The sequence below is a fragment of the Aptenodytes forsteri genome, unplaced genomic scaffold (assembly GCF_000699145.1).
Source record: "Aptenodytes forsteri isolate BGI_AS27 unplaced genomic scaffold, ASM69914v1 Scaffold307, whole genome shotgun sequence".
Taxonomy (NCBI): Eukaryota; Metazoa; Chordata; class Aves; order Sphenisciformes; family Spheniscidae; genus Aptenodytes; species Aptenodytes forsteri.
Genome location: NW_008795303.1, coordinates 1,668,316 through 1,694,164, shown reverse-complemented (window position 1 = coordinate 1,694,164; position 25,849 = coordinate 1,668,316). Strand labels below are relative to the sequence as shown.

Here is a 25,849-nt window from a genome sequence, read left to right as displayed (position 1 = left end):
CAAGCAACTTAGTTGTGAGTGAACACAGTTCCCACTACTGCAAGTTGATTTACCCCTTGAGTAAAAAAGGGCACAGGCATAGTAACTACAGAGCTTGCTTTCACTGAAGAGAAAGGGGGGCAGGGGGGACAAGGGGAAGAAAGTGAGTAAAATGAGTATCTTCTGCTGTGCAAGAGAATGAAACAAATTTTTCAGCATCCACCACAATGGAGAGTTAGAGCAGACACGCCAGCAGTACCACTTTGCTTGTAGATACTGCAGAATTTTAAAAGACAAGTCTGCTTAAAAATGCCTGTTAGGTGGAAGAACCTTTGTTGATTACTGGTGTTTCCTCCCACATTCCTGAGTAGACTGGATAATTAACCTGTCCCACAGTCTCATCTGTCCTAGTCTTACAAATATAGAAGAGCAGTTTACAGAACAGAGTTTGGGGTCTGCTAATGGTATTGCCTCCTAGCTGTGAGATTAAGAAAAAAAAAATAAGATTATGAAGGAAAAAGAATAGCCTAAGGCTAACCAAAAAGGAATGCTGCCATTCATTTACTCTTTGAAGTCAAGCAATAAGTAAACTGATACCCAGACTCTTAAATCTGGCCGCCTGCTGTATTTCACCACAGCAGGGGTTCTAACAGCACAACCTTTTACCTTGGATTGAGGAATCTTCTCTTAGATGTCTAAAATAAGGTAATCTACAGCTGTTTGATGAATTTTCACTGACAGCTGATTTAAAAAACACCCTTTAAACCACACATCACAGAATACTGAATCAATAAACTGCTTCTTAAAAGTAGAAATGGGAAAAAATTAGAAAAAGCTCTCATGTAGTAACACCCACTGAAAAATAAATTTATTTCAGGAAAACTATAAACAATATATACACAAGCTTAAAGGGATTTCTCTTCTTGTTTACAGGAAAGCACATCAGCAAAAGTAATGTACAAACACTTCCAACGGTTTTGACATTACCTACAACTTGGTGTCCATGATAATATTACCATCCTTGTCCTTTACTCTTACTCTCCCAGAGACGTACTTTGTTTCCTGCTGTCCATTCATGTACACAGTCTTGACAGTACCATCTGGATACTCCCGTCTCTTGAACTGTGATGTGTGTAGTTCTCTCTGGCCATTATTAAACTCTATAGTTTTGCTTCCATCTCTGCATTAAATAAGTGTATATAAGTGTTTAAAAAAAAAAACAAACAAAAACATTGTAAGGACTATACATAGGCTTAAGCTTAATCTCAGAACAAACTTTAAATATGCAAGCCTAAATGAAGGAAGAACTTAAAAAAGACTGTTTGTGAAAAGCCTGTTTTGTTAAATATCATCCCAGCTGGTTGGTACTCAAAAAAATCTGTTTCTGCAAAACTGACATAACTTCTTTAGACTTGAGAGCCTCTACCGCACTTTCTTTGCACTAAATCTACTGCTGCAACAGTCCAAGAAAAGTTTCAAACAATGTTTTGAGCGCTGTCAGTTTGGATGTCAGACCTGCTTGCCACACCAACTAGGTTCTTGCATGTTCTCTAGAATTATGCACAAATCTGCAAAATCTCTCAGGTTAGGGTATGAGAAAATACACAGTCTTTATGTCTCCTCCAAGCTACAGGAAAAAAAACCCAAAATTTCAAGCAGTAAATATATGTTGACAGTACAGTATGTTCAAATGTAAACTTCTAGAAATAGATGTGTCACCCTATACTGCCTCTGTCAGTGAGCCCTAACTGCTACTTTCCCATCAACAGTCTAAGGTACCTGAAAAGGTAAAGCTTACCGCTGAATACGAACAATAGTACCATCTGGAAAGATACTTTCTTCTTGCCCATCCGTAAATAAATTTTTGATAGTTTGATCAGGGAAAGTAATTTCTTTCTTGCCATCAGGATAATGCTTCTCTGAAATGTATTTTGAGGCAATATGCTTATTACATAAATAAGGTATACATAGGGGCAGCAATTTTGAGGGTTGGTTGGGTTGGATGATTTCTTTACCTATTTGTCCATTTGAAAAATGCAAGACCTCTAAGCCATCAGAGTATGTAGTATGTGTAGTCTTAGCATCAGCATAATAATAAATCTGCAGAAAACAGTTGAGATTTAACTAGTGAGAAATTTTATGTGTGTGTGTGTACACATGCGCATAAATAAGTATTTCTAGAAAAGCGCAGAAGATGTAGGATACATACCACTGTTTGATCAGGCATAACCTGCTTCACATCGCCATTGAAGAAGGTTATAGTTACAGTCTTCCCATCAGAACCCACTTTTTTCCATGTCCCATTGGGGAAAAATATGAGGTGACAGCCATTTTTCAAAACCTTTTCAACCTAATGAATACATTACAGAGAAGTCGGTATTGAGCCATCACACTCACATACTCGGTCCTCTTTCACAACAGCTGTCTTGCGGAATTTCAGAGTGCCGAGCTCTCATTTTACCTTTCCATCAGGATAAGCGGTTTCTCTCTGTATCTCTTCACTGTCTGTATACGCAGGTCCAGATGGTAGTGACACATGAGCTTCATTAGGAGAGCTGTCCTGAAGTGACAACAATAATCTAAGCATAGACTGAAATCAAGCTTTGTCTTTATGCATGTTTTTTTCCTAGGCTGACAGGTATTTTAGAAAACAAGGAGCATCAGGGGAGGAAGAGTAGTATAGGAAGGCATAAACACAACCTGGGTTTTATGCAACTCCTAGTATAATTCAAGTGGTAAGACAGACTGAGACTCAGTACTAATTGGTTGTCTGTGGTCCGCTGTAGCCTGGACTAGAGTGGAATTCAGCGGTGTGTTCTAGCATGGTGCTCAACTGCCTTAAGTCATCCATATCAAGGTATGAAACAGCTGATGAAGTTTCATAAAACCTGAATGCTACCTACAGCAATTAATGTAAGAATTAATTCAACTGTTTACAAGATTCTTGCACGGTTGCCCTACATGGAGCATATAAACATCCATCTTTTTCCCCTCTCTCAAAAGGGAAAACATTTTGCAAAATCCAAGGGAGTGGGATATTATTATTTTATTTTCTTTCCTCAGTCAAAGAATGTTGCAACTACTAGACACAGGTAAAACACCCTGCATTGACTACTACATAGCCATTTTCTGATAGGACAATAAAATTGCAGTTGAACATAAGAAGGTGAGTCAACAGCTTCACCAGTCACCCTCCAGATACTCATTTAAGTACAAGTAACTATTGTTTTATTTTAGGCTTTTTCCTCTCCCTTAAAAATCAAATCAAGATACAGGACTTACTACCATAAAAGTCCTAGAAGAATCTTCCAGTGCCATCATTGTCTCAGAGTTGCTTCTGTCATTAGCAGCTGCTGATGCGGGCGTTCTAGAAAGCTTTCCTACTCAGATACGTGTAATTAATTTTACTGTTAAACTGTACTTAAAGTTAATTTGAAGTGTTACAATCATAATTATATATGAGGTCAAGGTGCACAAGACACCCACATTTAAGTGCAATAGAAACTGAAAGCAGTATATTTATGAAAAGAATCAGCATAAACCAGATCTTTCAGGTATGTCATTGCTTCATGTGTCAGCAAGAAGCTACAACTGAAGAATCATTGCAACAGGCACAATACTTGCCCTTTCTCTCCTATTTCATTTCTGTAGATTTACAAAGGATTCCACCCAACCCCCCCCCAGGAATCTAGGCAACATTTTTAGTTATGCCTTACAATGAATAAAGGAAGGCTGATGTAACCTTTTAACAGGACCTGATTGGCAGACTTTGCCCATGTCTCTCCTAGCACACCAGCCAAAATAAAACTGGCAAGGGCTTCAATTCTGGAACGCACTCCCCTAACAGGTAACATGATGGTTGCTTGAGCTGTCAGAGGTGTCAAAAAAGTACCCTCCAGTTACTTTCCATCTGTGATGATTATTAGGAAGGGGTATAGCTGCCAACAGCATTTGCTCATAACTGTGAACAAGGAACACCTGGTATGGCATTGCCCATACGGTTACAGCTCCTGGTAACAGAAGGTTCTGAAGAGACACAGCAGTTCTGATGCTATCAACATAGTCATCTAATCAACATCTGCAGCTTGGAGAACATCAGTGATGAATGCCATTTTGGATTACAGAACGCAGCTTCTGGTATGCTCCAGATCACCAAACATGACCAGAAGCATCTTCGCTCTGAGAACGGTCTCATCGCAGCTTTCTCCAGAATCTTACCCTGAGAGGTATTTTTCCATACGCTCAAGTCCATTACAACTATTCTCTATCTACTTTTTAGGTGCTGATGCACTCTTTTCAATAAAAGCAAAAATCCATGTCAATTTTCTTTTAAAGAGTTAACAGAATTCTCTGATTAGACCAACATTTATACCTTTTGCCTGTGAATAACTTTTGCCATTTATCTTGCTGCACTTCTGTACTGGAAGAAGCAGAGATGCGGTTTGACTTTCTGGGCCTCTATTTGGTAGACACTGAAAAAAACAAAGACAGACAGACAGACAGACAGACAGACAGACAGACAGACAGACAGACAGACAGACAGACAGACAGACAGACAGACAGACAGACAGACAGACAGACAGACAGACAGACAGACAGACAGACAGACAGACAGACAGACAGACAGACAGACAGACAGAAAAAAACAAAGACAGACAGAAAGACAGACAGACAGACAGACAGACAGAAAAGTTATTTGTGGTTTACGTGACATTTATTCACAATTGTTCATAGAGCAGCAACAAAATTTACACACCACGTGACATGAAATTTAATGGAAGCTTTCTGCACCAAACTACATTTTTGAGATTTAGTCAGTGACGGGCTTGTGTGATGTAGCCCAAGCTATACTTTGGAACTCTTCCTCTGTCTGCTGCCTCACTACCAACAACTACAGAACGTTAATGTGGTGCAAGCAATCTAGAAAAATAGTTACAGTTTCAAAACTAAATATAACTAGACAATGGTGAACTGCCTGGTATGCCTGGCTGATCCTTAAGGTGCAGAGATTCCCAGGTTAGATCCCATCTATGATTTTTCTCTTATAATTGTTTCATTTTGAATTTCTAAGGTGAGTTCCTCAACAGGATGGATGCTGCACGTTGCAAACATTCACATTTGTAGAGAATGTGACATTAACAAAATTCTGTGTCTGTCACCACTAGTGGAGTCCCAAGATTAGTAAATTAAAAGTAAACATCTAAGTTGTAGCTATTGGATTCCAAGTTTATGATCCAAAATGCAAGAGTATTCACACAGATTAATTTAAAACACCAAGATTAAGAACTTACAGATTCTGCTCTTTTCAGAGTCATCCCAGAATTTTCTATTTTCCTCTTGCTTCCAGCAGCTTCTACTTTCTTCCAGGCTTCCAGACGAAACCTCTCCATAATTTTGACTTCCTCTTTTAGCTCCATATTCTCATTTACTAAAGCTTCTATTTGATCTTTCAGGCGTCGATGGGTGGTTGACCATTTTGCCTCTTTTCGTTTTAAATCTTCCTGTAACTCTGCGATCTGCTGTTTTAAAGCCTTAGAAAAATGCATGTTTATAAATTGAAGCACTTTCATTTTTTAATATATTAAAAGATTTTAATGTTCTAATAGAAATACAAACACACAAAAAAGCACAAGAGCAGCAAAAAAACCAAGATTAGCTTAATGGGGCAGAGGGTGAAAAGTAGAAGTTTTCTTCCTGAAAGAGATACTATTTACTTTAGACTACCAACTTAAAGCTCAACTTCAATCACAGGAAGTGTCTTTATTGCCCTCTTGGCATCCTTTACAGTTCATAGATTGGCCAGTACAAATACACTTGAGACAGAAACATGAAATCTTTAAGGCTGCCCTTGAGAGGGCCCTTCAAAAATCTTGCACAGGAAAACAGGGAGGACACAATCACATAACACACATGTGAGTCTGCCTAGCCAGTTTAGCAAGTGTTACTTCAATCTGTTGAAGTTATGTAAGGAAAATTAGTAGGGAAGGAGGAGGGAAATCCATGTGTGATGTTTAATACAACTTGTCTGTACATCTCATGTACCGTACATCCTGACAATGAAGGAACAAACAGATCTTGTTTCTTACATCTCTGATACATTTTGTTCTTACTTACTTGTAGGTCTTTAGGTAACTTTGAAAACTGTAAAAGACTACTATGTTTACTGTACAACAGTTATAGAATAAAACTCAAGTACAGTTCTAGTTTGCATTTTGATCTACCGCCATGAATAAAAACTTACAACTTAATATTAACTACAGTAATTTTGTATCAAAGTTGAAGATCATTCTACCATAGTTATGAGCAGTTTAGTACGGAAACGTGACAAAAAGATTTGCTCATCAAGGGTTTTTGCCTTAAAACCATCAAACAACATTGTGAAGACTGTAGTTCCTTCCTCAATTAGGCCATGTCTACTAAAAGTTCCCATCTTGAAATCACTTGCAACCTTTCAACTAAGTTAGAATTTAGTTCTCGACTGCCTTTAAATTAATTTAAGCTTCCTGTGTGGACCAGAAGAATAATATATTTTTATACCTGAATTTCATCACGTTCTTTTTTATCTGGAATTGCTCTAGCTTCTGTAGTATATTTTTCAAAAACTTTACGCTCCTTTTGCAGTTTTTTCATTTCCTTTTTTTTATATTCTTCTATTTCAGCCAGTTCTTGGGCTTTCTGCTGTTGAAAGTCTGCAATTTCTTTCCTATAATTATGAAACAAAGTTGTTGTTTTAACCCAAAACTACTTCAAATCTGGATTTTAAGGAAGAAAATGAAGACACTGAATTTTGTGGTCATTGATTCCAATCCAGCATCTGTTACCCCCAGGAAGACTTACCTATAAATGGTATTACTTATTTAAGGAGTAAGAATTGTCACACAGCTAGTGTCTGAAGTCCAACAATTTCTATTTTTATATCTTCCAGTCACGGAAGTTATCCTGAATTTAACAAAGCTCTGGCTAAAATCTTCCAACATTCTTCAAAGCAGTAGAACACCATTCCCCCAAAAGCACAGGGAAAAAGAATCTGCTAACAGCAGGAGGTCACAAATCAAACATAAGCCAACAACATGACGCTGTTTCCAAACAAAACAAAAGTGACTTTGGTAGGAATAGGTGTGCCACATTTAAGTCACCAGAGATAATTATTCTGCTCTATATGTTGCTTATAAGTCCCCCAGTTCAAATGAAAATATTCTCAGCTTGTACTCACAAACATTCAATCCAAAGGAAGAGCATCAATCATCTTAGCATGAAGATCAATTTTGCAAGACCAATTTAAGGACTGTGTTATCACTCAGAACAAAAGTATACAAATTCTCCCAAGTATAGCCTTTAAGGATATCATATTAAACTAGCAGGGGTTCTTAATGTTGTAATTTGTGTGTGAGTAATAATTACAGTTTACTATATACATAGAGCAACAACCAGTTTCTTGACCTATGTCTCCACCGTAGCTGAAACACACCAATTACTTATCTGTGCTGTTGGTAACTGGACATTATGATCGCCTGGAACATACTATGTAAGTGAATGCACCAAAATGTTTCAATTAAAAATTACCTGATATTTGCCAAGGCATGCTCTCTTTCTTCCCGGAGTTTAGTTAGAGTTGTGTTTTCAGCTCTGAATCTCTCTATTTCAGTTTCCAATTCAGTGAGTCTCTCTCTCAGTACCTGGGAAGGAACAGTGTTTCCTGTCAAAGAACAACCAGATGCAAGTTATCTGAGCAGCATCCATAAGACTGAAGTAAACAATTATCACACACCAGTTAAAAAAAAAAAAATTAAAAAATATCAAGTGATACTATTTGAGAGATAGTAGTAGTATCGCAAAAAATGTCTACTATTCAAATAACACAGAAGTGACATTTTAAAGCACTCTGCACTATTTACTCAAGTACCGCAAATATTGAGGTATACATCTATCATCTTTGTAGAACTAAATATATATTAGGAATTGGAATGTGAAGGACTTCACATCAAGCTAGAGAAATTAAATGAAGGTATAAGGGCCAAGCATCAAACAGGAAAGTTTATAGTTGTAAGTTTTTCCAAGTTTCATTCACAACAAAGTCTGCTCACACCCATCACTGATGTGAAATCTATTGCAGAGGCCAATAACAGGATTTGTGGGCTTTTTTGCCGTCCCAGTTGCCTGTTCAGTCACTACTTAACACTCCCAGGGTTTTAATAGTCCACTTCTGAGTATGCAAGAGAAGAGCCTAAATACTGATGTTGCAGTGTAGGTAGTTGCCTCATTCACCCTTAAATGCTCTGAGATTCAGTAAAAAACCCTACCCCTCTTCCTGATAACAACATCTAGCAGGCATCTTTAGACAACCCTACAAAATCAATTCTCCACAAAACAGTAAGCAGAAGTAGCAGCTTTCACATGAACTTCTCATAAAAACCTGAACAAAATCCTAAACACTCACTGGAGCAGAGTTTGAAATCAAGATCTCACTGCCTTACAGAGAAGAGATTTAAATGCCAGGCTATGCCATCATGCTTTCACTGAACAAGTGCATTTTTAATGATCTCACATAAATGCAACAGCTTCAACAGGAGCTTTTAGGGGCAGTCCTTCCCCAGACTATAACCATATGGTCAAAATCAACTTGGGCAAAGCAGAAAAATGAATCCATGTTTCCCATATTCCACGTGAATTCTCTAGATACTATACTACTGTCAGAAAATACAGGCAGGGCTGCTGCCTCCTTATAAGAGGAACAAGCTAACCTAACAGTGCATAGCATTACCCTACCGTGGTGTAAATGCACACTGTCACTGGGAAGGGAGGTACCACTTCATTTTTGGCATGCCTTTGACACTCTCCTTGATTTGGAAACAGTGATCAGGCAGCTCCAGATCATGTTTAGTTCAATGAACTGGTCTGACAGAAAACTAGCCTCCAGGAAAAAAAAAAAATTAAAAAAAAATAAATGTTTTCACTGATCATACTCATACTGCAAGCTGCATAGCTGTTAGATCTGACATCAGACATGCAACCAGGAGAGGAGATGAAAGGTGAGAATAGGGCCATTCCCTGCAGCAGAAGTCTGTACTTACACCCTTTGGTGTAATGTCAGGTTGCGGCTTAAGTGTTAGGAGGAAAGACTTGTAATATATGTCTTCTTCAACATTTCCTACCAGTTGCTGTTCTCTCACCTCCTGGCTCCTGTTCCACATTTGATTTGATTTCACGCTCTGAATGACAGCCCGCCTTCTGTTTCGGTTTCAGTGAAGGAAATAGTTTCATCATCAGGTTTGATACAGGAGGTCCATTTGAATCACTGTCCACTGCAGACTCTTTGGACATTCCATCTCCCCTCTTTGAGGCAACTTTTCTCTTTATTGCTTTATCTGGGACAGTTGTATCATTCTTATTGGAAAAGTCCATCTGTAAAGGTATTTTAGTATATTTTTCAGGTAAATCACTGTTAACATGATTTTCATCAAGATCACTCCATGTTCTTTCATCATCAAACTCAAACTTACTCCTACTTATACAAGACATGCTTCTCTGACGGTCTGAAGCTTTTCTAATCTTTTGCTTTGACAGTGCGCTGCCATCTTTGTCTGATGAGCCAAGGTCAGCATCTCCATTTTTGCTTTCTTTGCTGGTGTCTGTAACAGAACCTCTATAATCAAAAAATTCTGGATCATTTTCTCTATGGCTCATAAAGGATGTCTTAGCATCTTCATTTTCATGCTTTAATGTGGTCTCAAATTCACTCTCAGAATCTGTAGTAGTATAACCATTGCCCTCACTCTCATCTTCATTTATAATCCATTGGTTACTTTTTAAAGCAGGAGCTGCTGTCATTGAAGAAGCTGAAAATATTACACTGTCCGTTTTATTCAGTGGACCCTTCATTATAAAAGCTGCTCCTGAATTTGAGACTGTATGCATAACTGCTCTATCATTTATATTTCCCTGTGTCATACAGTCTGCCTTTTTATTTTTCTTATTTATAAGTTCAACAGCCAGCGCCTCTACTTGCTGCTGTTTTGCCTTGATAGGGGTAGAAGACATTCTACGGCCTTTTAAAGTTTGCTGATCTTGATCTAAGATCCTTTGCACAAATGAGGAATTACTTGAGAAAGATATTTCATCTGCAGCTTGTTCTAGAAACAAAAATTCATCTAATTCTAGATTCTCTTTTTCTTTTTCTTTTTCCCAGTTTTCCAGCTTATTCTGAAATGAAACTTCAAAAGACAGTTCTGGATCTTTTACAGGGTGACCTATAGGACATTTAGAATTAGGAAAGGCACTGGCCAGCTCATGAGACAACCGAGGCTTTTCTGTGCCAGGTAATTTGTTTCCAATTTTGCCAGTGTTAGACTTAGCAAATTCTACTACGTTCTCTTTATTTTCTATTTTGTTGTTAGTTTCTGATGGGAAAGAATCTCTCATCTGTCCTTCATGATTTTTTCCTGGTTGCATTCTTGTTTCTAATAGCGAGGTATTTTTTCCATTGTGATTCCTGAGTACCAGGTTCTTCTGAACAGGGCAATGTTTTGCTTTATCAGGGTGGTTATATTTTTTACATGGTGCAAAAGGGTTCTCAGAAACCCGTTCTTTGCCAGGAGGCATAGTTTTCTTTTGTATTTGTGATCTGTCCACTTTAATAACATTTCTGTCATCTGAAGCCCTTTGTTGAAGTTTTGGGGTGTTTTCTCCAAGTTTTGTAATTTTAGATTTGGCACTACTAAATCTTGTTAAGCCTTCTCCTCTTTTCAGGAAGGGTCGTTTGATCACTGGTTTTTGAATGGCTGGTCCATTTGTCTCCTGAAAAGGGGCAAACAAAAACACAAACACACAATGTTAAAAAGCCCCTTATACCATTTGAAGATTTCTTCAAATGAACCCCACATATGAGTAGGAATTTATACAGTACATTTCTACTGGATTTCTAAAGACATCTTAAACAAGTGAAATATTTGGGGCTTATTGTTTTATTTTTAAAAACATGAATATTGCATTCAGTGTTATCTTTTGCTTCTAGAATCTCCCTTGTACGTTTTTAAAGCACCTATTGCATCTTGGCACTATATATAAAGAACAATAAAGTTTAAAAAAGTAAATAACCTGTAACTTCTGGTTTTGCTCCAGACGCTGCTCTTCTAGTTGTATCTGTTCTTCCAGGAATTGTTCAAATGTCTGTTTCTTTTCCTGAATCGCAGCTTTAATAGGTCTAGTGTAATTTAAAAAAAAAAAAAAAAAAATCAAGTCTTACATTCCTATAACTATGTTTAAGATCACTGCTATTCAAAGACCTAAGGTGTAATTACATAAAAGATGACAAATTATGAGGTACTTTGGTCATTAAATGTAAAAGTTAATCTGAGAAATACGTTATAACACTAGCTGTTTATCTTTTGAGAAATGGTTTATCAAATCCCTGCTATAGTTAATACACATATCTAAAAGATACTATATGCAGGTTTTGCTGTTTCTTCTTTCATTGCTTTTCTCAATGACCCTTTCTTCTGCCCAGACTACCAAACTTTCATTCGTATTTTAGTCATACTGCCAATTTCTACAGCATCACCTTCCCACCCAGTAATGCTGCTGAGATTGTGTTCCTTATCTCCCCCTTTGATACTCCTCCTCCTTCACAGCCCTGTACTGGGTCTGGCTGGGATGGGGTGAGCTTTCTTCATCACAGTCCGTATGGTGCTGTGTTTTGGATTTGCGACCACAACAGTGTTGATAACACACCAATGTTTCAGCTATTACTGAACAGTGCCTGCACAGCATCAAAGCTTTCTTTGGTTTTTCATGCTGTTCCCCCAGCCCCAGCAAGTGGGCTGGTGGGCAAGAGGATGGGGTGAGCTTTCTTCATCACAGTCCGTATGGTGCTGTGTTTTGGATTTGCGACCACAACAGTGTTGATAACACACCAATGTTTTAGCTATTACTGAACAGTGCCTGCACAGCATCAAAGCTTTCTTTGGTTTTTCATGCTGTTCCCCCAGCCCCAGCAAGTGGGCTGGGGTGGGCAAGAGGCTGAGAGGGGACACAGCCAGTACAGCTGACCCGAACTGACCAAAGGGATATTCCATGCCGTATAACATCATGTTCAGCAGTAAAAACTGGGGGCTTGGTCTTCCAAAAGTAGCTGTTGCTCAAAGACCAAGTAGGCATCAGTCTGCTTGTGGGAGGTGGAGAGTGACAGCCTTTGCATCACTTGGGTTTTTTTCCCCCCCCTCTTTCCTTTACTTATTAAACTGCTTTTATCTCAACCCATAAGTTTTCTCGAGTTTTCTCCTCTGATACCCTCTCCCATTCTGCTCTGGGGGACAGAGTGAGCAAACGACTGGGTGGGTGCTTAGTCGCTGGCTGGCTCAACACACCACAGCCTGGAACAAGTATTTCTTGTCTTTGTGATGACTCGGCAGACAGGGCAGAGCTTTATAACAATGCCAACCACTACTTTTATTCTATCAACTCCATAAACAAAGCTTTTACCATACATGAGAAGGCTTCTGCCACAAGCACTGTTATTACTGCTTAGCCATATACAGATGTTTAAACAGACATAACTCCTGGTAATAAACTAAAAAGTCACACACTTACACTCCTCCTTCACATTACGACTTTCACCACATAATGGTGGATAGGAGGTTGTAATAAATCAAACTGAGAACAGTAATTATAACTGCTTATAGACTAAGCCTATACTAAAATGTACTTCTAAACTATCATTACCCCAGGCTGCACACACCTCTTCAGCCAATAAACATCATCACATCTTTCACAGCATAAACAATTTAAAGCCAGAGCCTCTCTTACTACAGGTCTCCAGAGTACCTAGCAAAATGGAAACCTTCGTTGAGAAAGCTATACAAATTGAGAATATCAGACTCTTTCAATCAGGACTCAGAATTCAACCAAACTCATGTGGGATCTGACAATGGGATCGAGTGCACCCTCAGCAAGTTTGCAGATGACACCAAGCTGAGTGGTGTGGTCGACATGCCAGAGGGATGGGATGCCATCCAGAAGGACCTGGACAAGCTGGAGAAGTGGGCCCGTGTGAACCTCATGAGGTTTAACAAGGCCAAGGGCAAGGTCCTGCACCTGGGTCGGGGCAACCCCCAGTATCAATACAGGCTGGGGGATGAAGGGATGGAGAGCAGCCCTGCCGAGAAGGACTTGGGGGTACTGGTGGATGAAAAACTGCACATGAGCCAGCAATGTGCGCTCGCAGCCCAGAAGGCCAGTCATATCATGGGCTGCATCCAAAGAAGCATGGCCAGCAGGTCGAGGGAGGGGATTCTGCCCCTCTCCTCTGCTCTGGTGAGACCCCACCTGGAGTACTGTGTCCAGCTCTGGAGCCCTCAGCATAAGAAAGACACAGACCTGTTGGAGCGGGTTCAGAAGAGGGCCATGAAAATGATCAGGGGAATGGAAGACCTCTGCTATGAAGAAAGGCTGAGAGAGTTGGGGTTGTTCAGCCTAGAGAAGAGAAGGCTTCGGGGAGACCTTCTTGCAGCCTCTCAGTACTTAAAGGGGGCTTATAAAAAAGATGGTGGCAAACTTTTTAGCAGGGCCTGTTGTGACAGGACAAGGGGGAATGGCTTTAAACTACAGGGGGGTAGATTTAGACTAGATATAAGGAAGAAATTTTTTACGCTGAGGGTGGTGAAACACTGGAACAGGTTGCCCAGAGAGGTGGTAGATGCCCCGTCCCTGGAAACATTCAAGGTCAGGTTGGACGGGGCTCTGAGCAACCTGCTCTAGTTGAAGATGTCCCTGCTCATTGCAGGGGGGTTGGACTAGATGACCTTTAGAGGTCCCTTCCAACCCAAACTATTCTATGATTCTATGTTGTCTATTTGATAAAAACTGCCTAATAATGGTCTGAATTACCTTTCCTCTGTATTAGTCCACAAATGTTTTCCTCCACTGGAATTTTCAGAGAGATCTGAGCTTTCCACACATAAAGGATCAATGTGATGATCTTCACTCTCCGTTAATACTTCCATCTTTTGTTCTGGACACCACATGTTTTTTCCTATGAAATGAATAGACTTTTTTTTTTTCCTCCCCAACAACAAATCAGTTTTCAGTTCATACTTTAAGCAGCATTCAGGTCAGATTAAAACCAGAAGGGAGCTTCACAGTAACGTAGCCTGAATTCCTACATAAAATAGTCCCAAGATTTCCCCAAGTTGATTATTATTTGAATTTGAGCTTTTTTTTAAAGGAACATCCAACTATGTATTAAAAATTTTCCACAGACCTTAAATAACCCATTCTGATTGTTCATCTTCTTTGCTATTGTTAATTTATAGCTTAAAAATAACTGAACAAATTTAGATTTCTGCTTTACTGAAGAGCTCTCTTACCAAGATTCTGTTTCCCATGTATATATGTATAAATTAAGATCAATTTATCCTTTCACATCCTCTTAGACCAAGCCCTCTGATTAAAAGCTTTAAAGCTGATATGAAGTATGATGAAATGCAATCTCATACCTTTTCCCCAAAACCTCTACAGGTTTTCAGCAACCTTTAGTTGCTAGATTAAAACCAAAACCACTATTCCAGTCATAGCAGTGCAGTAGTCATGCTAGTGCCAACGGTAAAAATGAGAAGAGGAGGAAGGATAACGAACTCCAGTGCATTCCTTCTGATGTACAAATAATTTTTAGTTATATGATGGGATCTCTTTGTCAACCCATCTTGACTCCTAATTCCAGATCAGTTACTAATCCTCACAATAGAGCTGGTCTGAAGACATTCTGTATCCCTGGATAGATTGTTATTTTCCATTTGCCACATGAAAATGTGGGTACAGTTCAGCCCAAACAAATCAGCTATCATTATTTAAACAATTCAGCTGTCATTATTTGCTATTTTCCCAGTCTTTATCATATATAAGCTTTAGCAGTAAAGATTATATTTTTTTCCTAAGAGACAAGCATTTCATCCAGATAGAAGAACTTGATTTTTTCCTCATGCTGCTTTTAACAAAACTCACATGGACATCAACAGGAACTCTCTGAGGTCTGTAAGCTGTCAGTAAACCAACCAACAAATCACATAAACCAACATTTGTATAAAATCTTCACAATAAGTAGTAGAAAAATTACGTTCAATAACTACAAAGGGAAAAAACCCCCACCACACACCAAGTTATCTTTCTATAAATGACTAACCAGCAATACATTTGTCTTCCTCATTTTTCAAACAATTCTGCGTTTTCAGAGGCACACCCAGACCTTGTTTCTCACAGGCAGACACTCCTGAAAGACTGTTCTTCAAAGATGAGGTGCATTCTTTGTTGTTTAACTTTTGTAAAAAATCACTGTCTTGTGTATGTGGAGAAACAATTGGAGCATAAGCTCTGTCTTCAAAGATATTCTGATACCCAGATGATGGCAATTGGTGTAAAGTTGTTAAGCCTGCTGAATGCCCAGGTCTTAGCTTTTGACTTTCAGCCATTAGAGTATAGCCTTGAAATTAAAAGAAAAAAATGGCTGTGTCATTGTATTTGTATTACACCACCACTGTTCCACAGGAGAAAAGAAATGGTACTGAAGGGCAAGGCTGATCACCCAGCCTCCATCCTTATGTTACTGATCAAGAATAACTGATTAGGCAATCTGGATTTTGTTCTCCTAAGGCTAAGCCCTAAATTCATTTTCTCAGGTAGGCAGAGTGAAAGAAAGATAATCATTTAAGTCAGGTTGGACTGATACTGCCAACAGGAGAAAATACCCCTGCTCAACTCTAAAAGCTTTTTCCAGGCCAGCACCATCCCCTCCCTTTGCACACAGCAAACGAGACTGGAAAACTGATACAGGTTACAAGCATTTGTTTTTCAATACAGATCAGCTCCCTCATCTAGTTCAGTTCATCACCCGAACAAATCTGTGCTGCGTGAGCACAAACAAGGAGGGACTACTTCATTTGAATACAGTGATAGCTTAAAGCAATCGAAAGTATTGTGAGAAACAGCTAATCAGAAAGGAAAGCAACTGGTTTTTTACAGTCTTTTGTATTTAAAACGTTCTACGAAACAAGGGCTCCCATCATAGCACATATTGATCAAGTTACAATGACAGTTGGCGTTTTATAAAAACAGGATAGTGTTCCTTCTACAGTAGCACTCAACTTTCAAGCACTGAAGCGATGCAGCATTTATCTTTGACTAATTGAGTAGTCTTAAGATGAAGAACACTGAATACACTTTCAGATTTTAACTGGAAAATGAGATTAAATTCTTCAGTTTACTCAAAGTATGTCATACGCTTGCTTTCTCAACGTACCAAGAACTGCTGTCTGGCCAGATACCATGCTAAGTAGTTTCTGCTGCTCTTCCATTAGCCTTTGAAGTTGCTCCATCTGTTGTTTCTTTAGCTGTTCCTGTTTCTGTTGTTGCAATTCCTTCAGCTTTTCAAACAACAACAAAAAAAAAAATGTATTAGAGGCTAGGTTTACTTAGAATGTACCACAGGATTAGTGTCATCAAGACAACGGGTATTTCTTGTTTTAAAGATGTTCCATTAGGTAAATGTAACATGAAGGAAATTATGAATATGAAATGCTATGCTAAACGAAATTTTTGTTTTTTTCTATCTATGAATGCACATGCTATTTCCAGTTTGCCCAATTAACAGTTCCACTAGTCTTTAATTGACCAATCTGCAAACAATAGGAATCAGAACACTCATATCTACTGCACAGGAAAAACATTCAAATTCCGCTCTCTTAACATTAACTTCTACTACGCCGTGTTTTTATTAAAACGTGAAATACTTCATAATAATCAATGCTTTAGAAAAAGCGTGGTTTTTTTTTTTTTTTTTTGCTTTCCGATCTCAGTTAAAAAAAAAGTTTTTTTTTTTTTTTTTTTTGTGCTTTCCAAGATCTCAGTTACAGTGAACAGTACTGATACAAAGGACCAAGAGAGGGGAAGAAGAGCATTGGAGAACATTAAGACTCGTGAAGCTGCCTGAAAAAAAGAATTAAAATACTGATTAAATTCAGTAATCCAGTCTTCATTTTCTTCTGTAGCAGGAGTCCCTGGCCCTGCCTCAAGACCAGCCTCGAGGGCCATATGAAGGCAGGGCATTCTGTACCCTACCAAACCACAGCAATACCATGCTCATCTCTGCATCTCCAACACATACATATGTGCTAGTTTCAGCTCCTCCAAAGGAAAGACAGGAGGCCTGATGAAATCCTTCCATAGATCAACAATAGGACCGCACCTGTCATCCAGCAGGTAAGAAAAATTTCCCTTGAATTCTCCTTGTAGTCCCTTAAAATTCCAGTGAAAACAGAAGTAAGGCACTATGCAAGTAGAAGCTGTGAGCTAATGATAGAGATCCAAAGATCACCTAAAGTCTCATCTCCAACCCCTTCACTTAATTTACTGAAGAAATCATACTTCTACCTGTTCAGATAACATCCTCAGAAAGCCAAACTGAAAAAAGTCTTATGCATCCAAAACTACATTCATCACTGCAAGCATCAGATTTATTTTTTTATAATATATTAGATTGTCAATAACTTTCTAAGACAGGAGACTTAACAATTCCTCTTAAGATACCATTAAACCAGCTAATATCTGTTATTTAGCCACTGTTTGATACTGCTGACAATACTGAAAAAGTGAATAAATGTTTTCCTATCATGTAAAATAGAGGAGAAAATTTTTGTAGCACCACATAAATTGTGGAATTCTACTCTAGAGACTCACACACACACATCCCCACACACCCCACTTGAGTGAACAGACATAGGGATTTGTGCTGAGGTAGCTGCTAGCAGAGTGGACAAGGAGGTGAGTGAGTTTTTAATCCTTAACAGCAAGATCTATTGAAGTGCCTATGAACACTTTCAGCTAATGCAATTTATATCTAGTAATTAGGAAGAGCTACAAGCAAACATATAGCCAGTTACAGTGGATTAACTGACACACTTGCATTGGAAAAAAAAAACAATTAATAACATCACAGCACTGTAATTCCAGGCCTTTTCGTCCCAACGTCATGGATACTTCATCACATTCAACATTAACATCATTCTTCATCTAAACAGAACCAGGTATTGGATGTACGTAGCTGCTTTGAGAACTAACAGAAGATGTTGCTATAGATACAAAAACATACAACTTCACCATGTTGTGAATATCTGTGGTGAAGTACTACCACTGTAATGACCAGCAGCCCATTTCCACAGCTTCAAGTGAAGAAACAACGGAACACTGTAAAACTGCGTGGACCTTTCCAGGTAAAAAGATTTTGAGAACAAGTACACTGCCACTGAATGCAATTTCATTTTAAACTGGAACCTGTGCCAGCTGGAAACAACAGAAGTTAGACTCAATAAATGCACATGATGAGGAGGACACCAATTTTTATGCACGCGTAACTGTGACTTCAGACTTGCTCTTTAAGCTTGCTGTGTTCTATACGTTGCAAAGAGTTTGCTTAATTCCAGGTATGACAAATCACATGCAGAAACAAAATAAATCTTAATTGATGTATGTCAAGGAATTCTAGAACTTTTACCTGTTCAAGCTTTTGTAAGAGTGGATCGCTGTGATCATATTTATTCTGACCATCCACTTCACCATGGACAAAGTCTGTTTTAGAGGCTTCTACGTTATATGCTGCTGCTGGAAAAGATGTTTCAGTGGTATATTGCTGAAGTGTACAAGAGCTGCCAGGCTCTTCTTCACACAAGGAGTCATCACTTACAGAACAGCTGTCTGAAAGATGCAACACTTCAGCAGGGAAAGCTGTGATGTTTTCAGGTCCAGATAATAAATTTTCTTTGTTGATTTTCAAACCAGTAAAACTAGGATCTAATAAGACTCCAGCACGGGAAGTATCAGACATCCAATGTGCAATGAAGTTTTGTTCGCTACTCAGATCTTCAACAGTTGACATCTTGTAAACTGTATTCCCATTTATTTGCTGATACAGCATTAGCATAACAATATGACATTATGTAGCGTTAGGACAGTAAAACTTTCAAAGTTCCAGGTATTTGGTATGGACGGTTACCTACTTTTAGCACCTAGAAATTAAGCAGATAAACAAAATAAGACATCTACAATAACAGACTTTCAGTAAAAGAAAGTTAACTCTCTTATAACCAACCCAGTGTGTTTATAAAAATAAGTCACAATCTACTTTTCCCTAGGCAATAGAAACAATTTGGACAATTAGTAACAAACACTTTCTGTGCAGGAGGTCAACATAATCCTTTTATTTGAGTACAGCTAATATTATAAAGCTGTGTATAATATTCTCTTCAGTACAGAAAGGGATTCAGAATTTTTTTAAAGTGCCTGCAACAAAAGAAGTGATTTGAGGAGTTGAAAGAGAGGCTTCCCTCACAGGACCTTCATATCAACGCAAAGTTTCAAATATATCCATCTAAATACAAACATTTTACTGCACATATTTCAATGCCGCACTTACATTTTCGTGTCTTCCTTAGTTTCTCATGGAAACTCTACAACCATGATGCCTGTTAGCTTCTTCCTCCCAACCAGCTTCTTTTTTTATATCCATCCAAAAAAAAAAGTTTGAAGACTGCAAAAGTTTCAGCGATAACCAAATACCTACAAGTGTCATAAATCATGAATGAATTCAGGTAGACAGGAGACCCAAAGTGATTTCCTCACTTAGGAAGGAAAAGAGACAGAACTGCTGCTGATGACAATGTGGCAGCAAGCGCCTGACCACTCAGCCCTGCTACCTCAAACTAGTCCCAGGGCAATTAACTCTCTGCCTGTGCATATGGTGTGTCACAGGGAATACAGAGGAAAGAAGGGGCCAGGGGACAAAGGACAGACAACCACAGCAGCCCAGGCTCAACAGTCCTGCTGATCAGGAAACAACTTCCTAAAGCTTCCTTGTTCCCAAGGGATCAGTTCATGCCAGCTCTCACTTAATTTTCACGCTGTAAAAGGGCTTACGCTTTCAACCAAAGTTTGAAACCGTGACTAGGAGAAACAGCAAAATTCCCTTAGGAAAATGTTTTTCAACTGCCTTCTGTTTTGAGACGCCACTGGAAGTTCCCAGCGAGGTACAGATTCCTGCATAGGCAAATTCAAGGCTACAGGGCTCACGCTATTTTTCCTGTCACCTTTTGGAGACCGTTTCGTGGCAGCCTGCCAGTTTAAAGCTTCCCCTAAAGTCTAAGTGAAGCAGTACCTGCGTGCCAACCAAAAGAGCTGGCAGGGCTGAAGCTGACCCGTCCCGGCGAGGCGAGGAGGGACGAAGGGATTCCCCCAAAGGTCGCCGGTGGGGAGACGCGCACAGGCCGGTGGGGAGACGAGCACAGCCACGCTCCTCAGCCGAGCCGAGCGGCCAGGCCCAGCGCCTCCCTTCCCCTACGGACACGGACACGGCCCCAGCCCGCGGCACCGCGACACCCTCACAGAGGACGCCCTAAGTGCGCCGCCGGGTCCCGCCGCTCCCCGGGCCCCAGGCACCCGCACCACGACAGCTCCGACCCACAGCCCCTCACAGGTACCGGGGCGGCAGCACCGGAACCGCTCCTCAGGCCGCTTCCGCAGCAACACTCCGCTCTGGCCGCCACCCCTCTATTACAAACCTGCCGCCATCGCACAGCCTCCCGGCGCCGCAGGCTGGGCACCGCCCCAGCGCCGAGCATGCTGGGAGTGGTAGTCCCAAGCCGCCGCCTTCCCCGCCCAGCTGCGAGGCGGTTCTTCGGCGCTCGAACTACAACTCCCAAGAGACTCAGCGGCGAAAAGGCCGTTGGTGGGCCTCAACAGTGAAATAGTACGCCCACAGTAGCTGCTGCCCTGGTTCCTGCCCGGCGCTGTCAGGAGCGGGAAGAGGTGGCGGGGATCCTTTCAGGCTCCTGGGCCTTCCCCTCGCTCCTGCGGACGGCCCGCAGGTGGAGGCGGCTTCCGGGTCCTCCCCGCGTCGCCGCTGGTGGTCCTTCTGGGAGACGGGGTTTCTCTTCGGGCGGCGCCGCTGCTGGAGAGGCAGAAGGCCGTATGTGCGCAGTGTTCTTCAGCAGCTGTCCCGGCATGGTGTGTGAGGAGATTCCTGTCTAGTGAGCTGTCCGCAAGCCTTTCGAGGTGTGGCGTTTTCTGCAGGGGTGAGGCTTTGGACTTTTCGTGCGCTTTTATTGCGGCTACTTGCACTCTTTTAATCTTTAAATAGCTGCAGTAAGGGAGGAGCAGAAAGATAAATGGGCAAAAAGCATCACCTGGCTTTCTGACGTTTTGTGCTTTAGGCATGCTCTATCTTACTGAGCGAAGTTAGTGTTTTCCTCTAAACTCCAGTCAGTGGCAGAGCATCACGCTCCAAAAACTTGTGGTACGTCGCAGCCTGTGACCTGTTTTTGCAGCTGTTGTGGGCAAGTACAAAACCGAGCTCTAGGTTGTGTAAACCCAGGACAGCCTTTTCAGTTGCCTACTACTAGTTTTAATTTCCGCTGTTACTTTCTGTAGTTCCACAGGGCTGTTTCTGCTAAACTTTCTATCATCTTTCCTGCGCTTTGGTTTTGCCAGTTATGAATATATTGTCTACATGATTGTCCTCGGACTGGATTCTGCATTAACAGTGATAAGCTACTGTGCTAGAAAGTAAAACGATTTGTACTTGTGCTTTTTTAAAGCACAGCATCACATTCAGTCCCTTTGACATCTCTAGTAGGAAAATACAGTAGAGGTTTGTTTTCAGTTTACCTGCACACTGAAGGCCTTACAAGACTACAGATTATTCATGGTCTATTGTTGGATGATAAAAATTGATTTTTTGGGTCCCTCTCTGTGCTAAAAATATAATCCATTGCTAACGATGGTGTTGAATTTGTGGTTTGATCATGAAGTACAAGCTTGTGTGAAATCCTTTTGAGGCTATTGGGGCCTTATGGATCTCCACCAACATAAATTAAAATTGTGAGAATTAAACCAGTGATAATTGTCAGCAGTTCCACTTTGCATAACTTCCTTATCTGGTGCTGCAACAACACAGTATTCCAGTTATAAAAGTGTTTAGCAGCAGTTAATTAATTCTCAACACACAGATTAAATACAATAGTTTTATATTCTGATTTTGAAAATTTTGCTATTCAAAAAGAGTAAAACCAAACACTGCTAAAATTCCTTGAGAAGTTTGCTTCTCTAGGGAAATAGGAGAAGAGAGGCTACTATTCAGTAGTAGCATTCATCAACAGTGAAAGAGAATAAAATCTTCACTGAAGGGAGAGAAAAGTTGCTGGGGACAGACTTTGAACAGGTTTAACTCAATTTCCTGCTCTCTGTCGGTTATTCCACAGTTCACTTATGCTTTAACAGTGACAATTTCCTCCTCCTCCCAAGTGCAGCGAGGGTTACTGCCCCTTATTGTGCAGTAGACTGCACTTTGCTCGGTTTATTTATTTGACTGGGTTCCTGTCCCTTAGGGCATTTTGCAGAGACATACGAGTGTGTCCTAGCCCTTCCTACCTACAACACCCAGGTTCTCCAGCTGTACCCCGCACTGTTGGGGAAGGAGGGAGATCCTTCAGGGAGGGCAGCTGCCTGAACAGGTGAGTGTAAACGATTTGGCTCCCTCAAAATCTAAAGAGAAGAGTGGGATCAGGGGTCACTTAATACCTCTTGTGCTGAGAACAGAGAAGGGGGAGTGTCTTTGCAGACAGACTTGGAGACAATGAATCCCTCAAGTTTATGCATACCTTTCTGCTTACTGGCTGATCTACGGTTTATTTACAGATCAGTTCTCGGAAGAATTTTTTTCTCAGTTCTTAGCAGCTTGATTTTTCATAAGCAAATGTAATATGAAATACTTTTGTGGAGTTTTGCACCACATGTAGCTACCAATCTCAGTTGCTTCTGGTGTGTTCTGGATGACATATGGATGTATAGGCAGGGCTGATGCTTGCAATTGGTTGTATGTATTTCATTGCCTTCTAATAAACTTTTTGTTTTGGCTGTGCAAATAGAGTTCATTATTTCCTGAGCAGACAACTTCTGGTGATACTTTAGCAGTATCCAGAATCTGCTTTAGAGAATATATTGAGAAAACGAGTGCACACAGAGCTCTAGTGAAGAGGAAGGCAGTGCCCAGATCTATACTATGGTTATTAAAGGAAGCCTTTAGCAGTGACACGTTTGCCGTTATATATGCCTCAAATTTATCTGTCTTGTTTGTGACGAGTCAAAATAAAGTTGATAAAAGCAGCTTAAAATAAGACTTTATACCACAAAGTACAGCTTCTTAAAGGTACAGTTTCCCACATAGCCAAGTTATAACAAGGTTGCATCGTAAAAGATTCTTATCACCTCAGATAACAGTATCTTGTGAAAACCTCTTAGTTAAAATATGGAGAGTTGTTTTTTGTGTGAGCAGAGAGTACTTCTATGCCAAAAGCACTGCTAATGACATAAAAAACAAAAACAGGAGTCCCAAAATATAGGTATATAGTGACATCATATGCCCTTTGATCCGCTGTCTGCCTGATATGCACGTATTACCATTACAGAGTTGCCAGTTCTATCCGGTATATGGAATCATTAAGGTTGGAAAAGACCTCTAAGATCAGAGAGTCCAACCGTCAACCCAATACCACCATGCCCACTAAACCATGTCCCTAAGTGCCACATCTACACGTCTTTTAAATACCTCCAGGGATGGGGACTCCACCACTTCCCTGGGCAGCCTGTTCCAGTGTTTCACCACTCTTTCAGTAAAGAAATTTTTCCTTACGTCCAATCTAAACCTCCCCTGGCGCAACTTGAGGCCATTTCCTCTCGTCCTATTGCTAGTTACTTGGGAGAAGAGACCAACACCCACCTCGCTACAACCTCCTTTCAGGGAGTTGTAGAGAGCGATGAGGTCTCCCCTCAGCCTCCTTTTCTCCAGGCTAAACAGTCCCAGTTCCCTCAGCCACCCCTCATAAGACTTGTTCTCCAGACCCCTCACCAGCCTCGTTGCCCTTCTCTGGACACGCTCTAACACCTCAATGTCCTTCTTGTAGTGAGGAGCCCAAAACTGAACACAGTATTCGAGGTGCGGCCTCACCAGTGCCGAGTACAGGGGCACGATCACTTCCCTACTCCTGCTGGCCACACTATTTCTGATACAGGCCAGGATGCCATTGGCTGCCTGGGCACACTGCTGGCTCATGTTCAGCCGGCTGTCAACTAGCACCCCCAGGTCCTTTTCCGCCAGGCAGCTTTCCAGCCACTCTTCCCCAAGCCTGTAGTGTTGCATGGGGTTGTTGTGGCCGAAGTGCAGGACCCAGCACTTGGCCTTGTTGAATCTCATACAATTGGCCTCGGCCCATCGATCCAGCCTGTCCTATAGTGCAGTAGATGATTTGGGCCCTTCCTATAGATTACCTTTCTGAGATAAAATTACACAGATGTGTATAAAATTGTGTCTGATAGCATTGATTTTCCAGGTTATCATGAAAACCCAAATTTAAATTAATTATGTTGCTCTCTCTCCTTGACTACTTATTTTTTAGCTAATAATTTAAGTTCTTCCACCGTAGCTGGCCATCTGATTCCTTTTTTACTGCACTGAAGAACAACTTTACTTGCACACATTGAAAATCAAATAGGCCACATTCCTTAAATGTAGTATGGGTAACATACTCTAAATCTCACCCTAAAATTACCTCAGGCTAACGTGTTTGGGTTTTTTTATCTGAAGCCTTATCCTAATCATCTGCTCTAAACTTGGGTCCTTGTTAAATTAATCACATAATAATCTTATCTTAGATTGTGAAGTGCTGTATACTAATTGTTAAGGCAGAAGAACCAATTGGGTAATTAAATTATTTGTTACTAGTCCTAAGAAACTAGTAAAGAAACTGTTCTAATAAATGTTTCCTCATTTGCACATACATAGTGCAGAAAAATGTGAATTGGTAAATGAACGCAAGTAGTTCAAACAGCATCTGCTTTCCTTTTTGCAGTCTTCAATGTAGGTGTTGTTTACTTACAGAAGTAGGAGGATAGAAGCTTAATCAGAATTTGCAGTCTATGTGGGAGCTCTCATTAAGTTAGAGAAAGGTCATTTTTGCTCCGAATGGCTTCTCCAAGAGAGAGGGCACTTAATATCAGACATTTTTGGCTAACAGAAGAACTGCTTTCCTTTCACATTATCTTTACTTTCGAACAAGCAATTTCTTATTTGTTCTGCCTCCTCCTGTGAGTCCAGGATGAATTTGGAGAGGCCAAGTATTCTAGAGTGTCAGTTTTGTCCAGTTATCTCACAAATAAAATTATTTGGCCTTAAGTCACTGTGGAAAATTTACATAATCAAGTAGCTTTTCCAGAAATACAAATAGAGTAAAAACAAAGTCTTTACCAGTGACACCAATACTAACCATGTGGATGCGATATGGACATGGTGTACTGGGATCCAAAGAGTCATTAGTAAAAAGAATTTATGTTCTCTTCATGCTAGTTACTGTAGTGTTAGCAGTGTGTCTGCATTATAGAATCATAGCATAGTTTGGGTTGGAAGGGACCTCTAAAGGTCATCTAGTCCAACCCCCCTGCCGTGGGCAGGGACATCTTCAACTAGATCAGGTTGCTCAGAGCCCCGTCCAACCTGACGTGGAATGTTTCCAGGGACGAGGCATCCACCACCTCTCTGGGCAACCTGTGCCAGTGTTTCACCACCCTCAGCGTAAAAAATTTCTTCCTTATATCTAGTCTAAATCTACCCCCCTGTAGTTTAAAGCCATTCCCCCTTGTCCTGTCACAACAGGCCCTGCCAAAAAGTTTGCTGCCATCTTTTTGATAAGCCCCCTTTAAGTACTGAGAGGCTGCAAGAAGGTCTCCCCAAAGCCTTCTCTTCTCTAGGCTTAACAACCCCAACTCTCTCAGCCTTTCTTCATAG

At 40.5% G+C, this 25,849-nt stretch overlaps 2 protein-coding genes across 2 annotated transcripts in view; one reads left to right on the top strand and one right to left on the bottom strand.

Annotated features, from left to right (window-relative positions):
• Positions 1–858: 858 nt before the first annotated feature.
• CENPJ (centromere protein J) lies at positions 859–19,489 on the bottom strand. Its single transcript, XM_019472096.1, has 16 exons — positions 19,433–19,489; positions 18,515–19,025; positions 16,265–16,388; positions 13,861–14,005; positions 11,074–11,179; positions 9,150–10,773; positions 7,543–7,675; positions 6,517–6,682; positions 5,271–5,510; positions 4,352–4,451; positions 3,262–3,359; positions 2,441–2,539; positions 2,189–2,329; positions 1,995–2,079; positions 1,778–1,898; positions 859–1,159 (listed from the first exon to the last, which is right to left on the bottom strand). The coding sequence occupies exons 2-16, from the start codon at positions 18,938–18,940 to the stop codon at positions 967–969; spliced, it is 3,801 nt and encodes a 1,266-aa protein (XP_019327641.1). The 5' UTR covers positions 18,941–19,025; positions 19,433–19,489; the 3' UTR covers positions 859–966.
• A 1,292-nt stretch (positions 19,490–20,781) lies between these two features.
• The window catches only part of PARP4 (poly(ADP-ribose) polymerase family member 4), a 61,249-nt gene continuing 56,181 nt past the window's right edge, over positions 20,782–25,849 (top strand). Inside the window, exons 1-2 of the mRNA XM_019472093.1 lie at positions 20,782–21,086; positions 22,410–22,523. The gene's annotated coding sequence lies outside the window, so the exon portion shown is untranslated. The remainder of the gene's footprint in view (positions 21,087–22,409; positions 22,524–25,849) is intronic.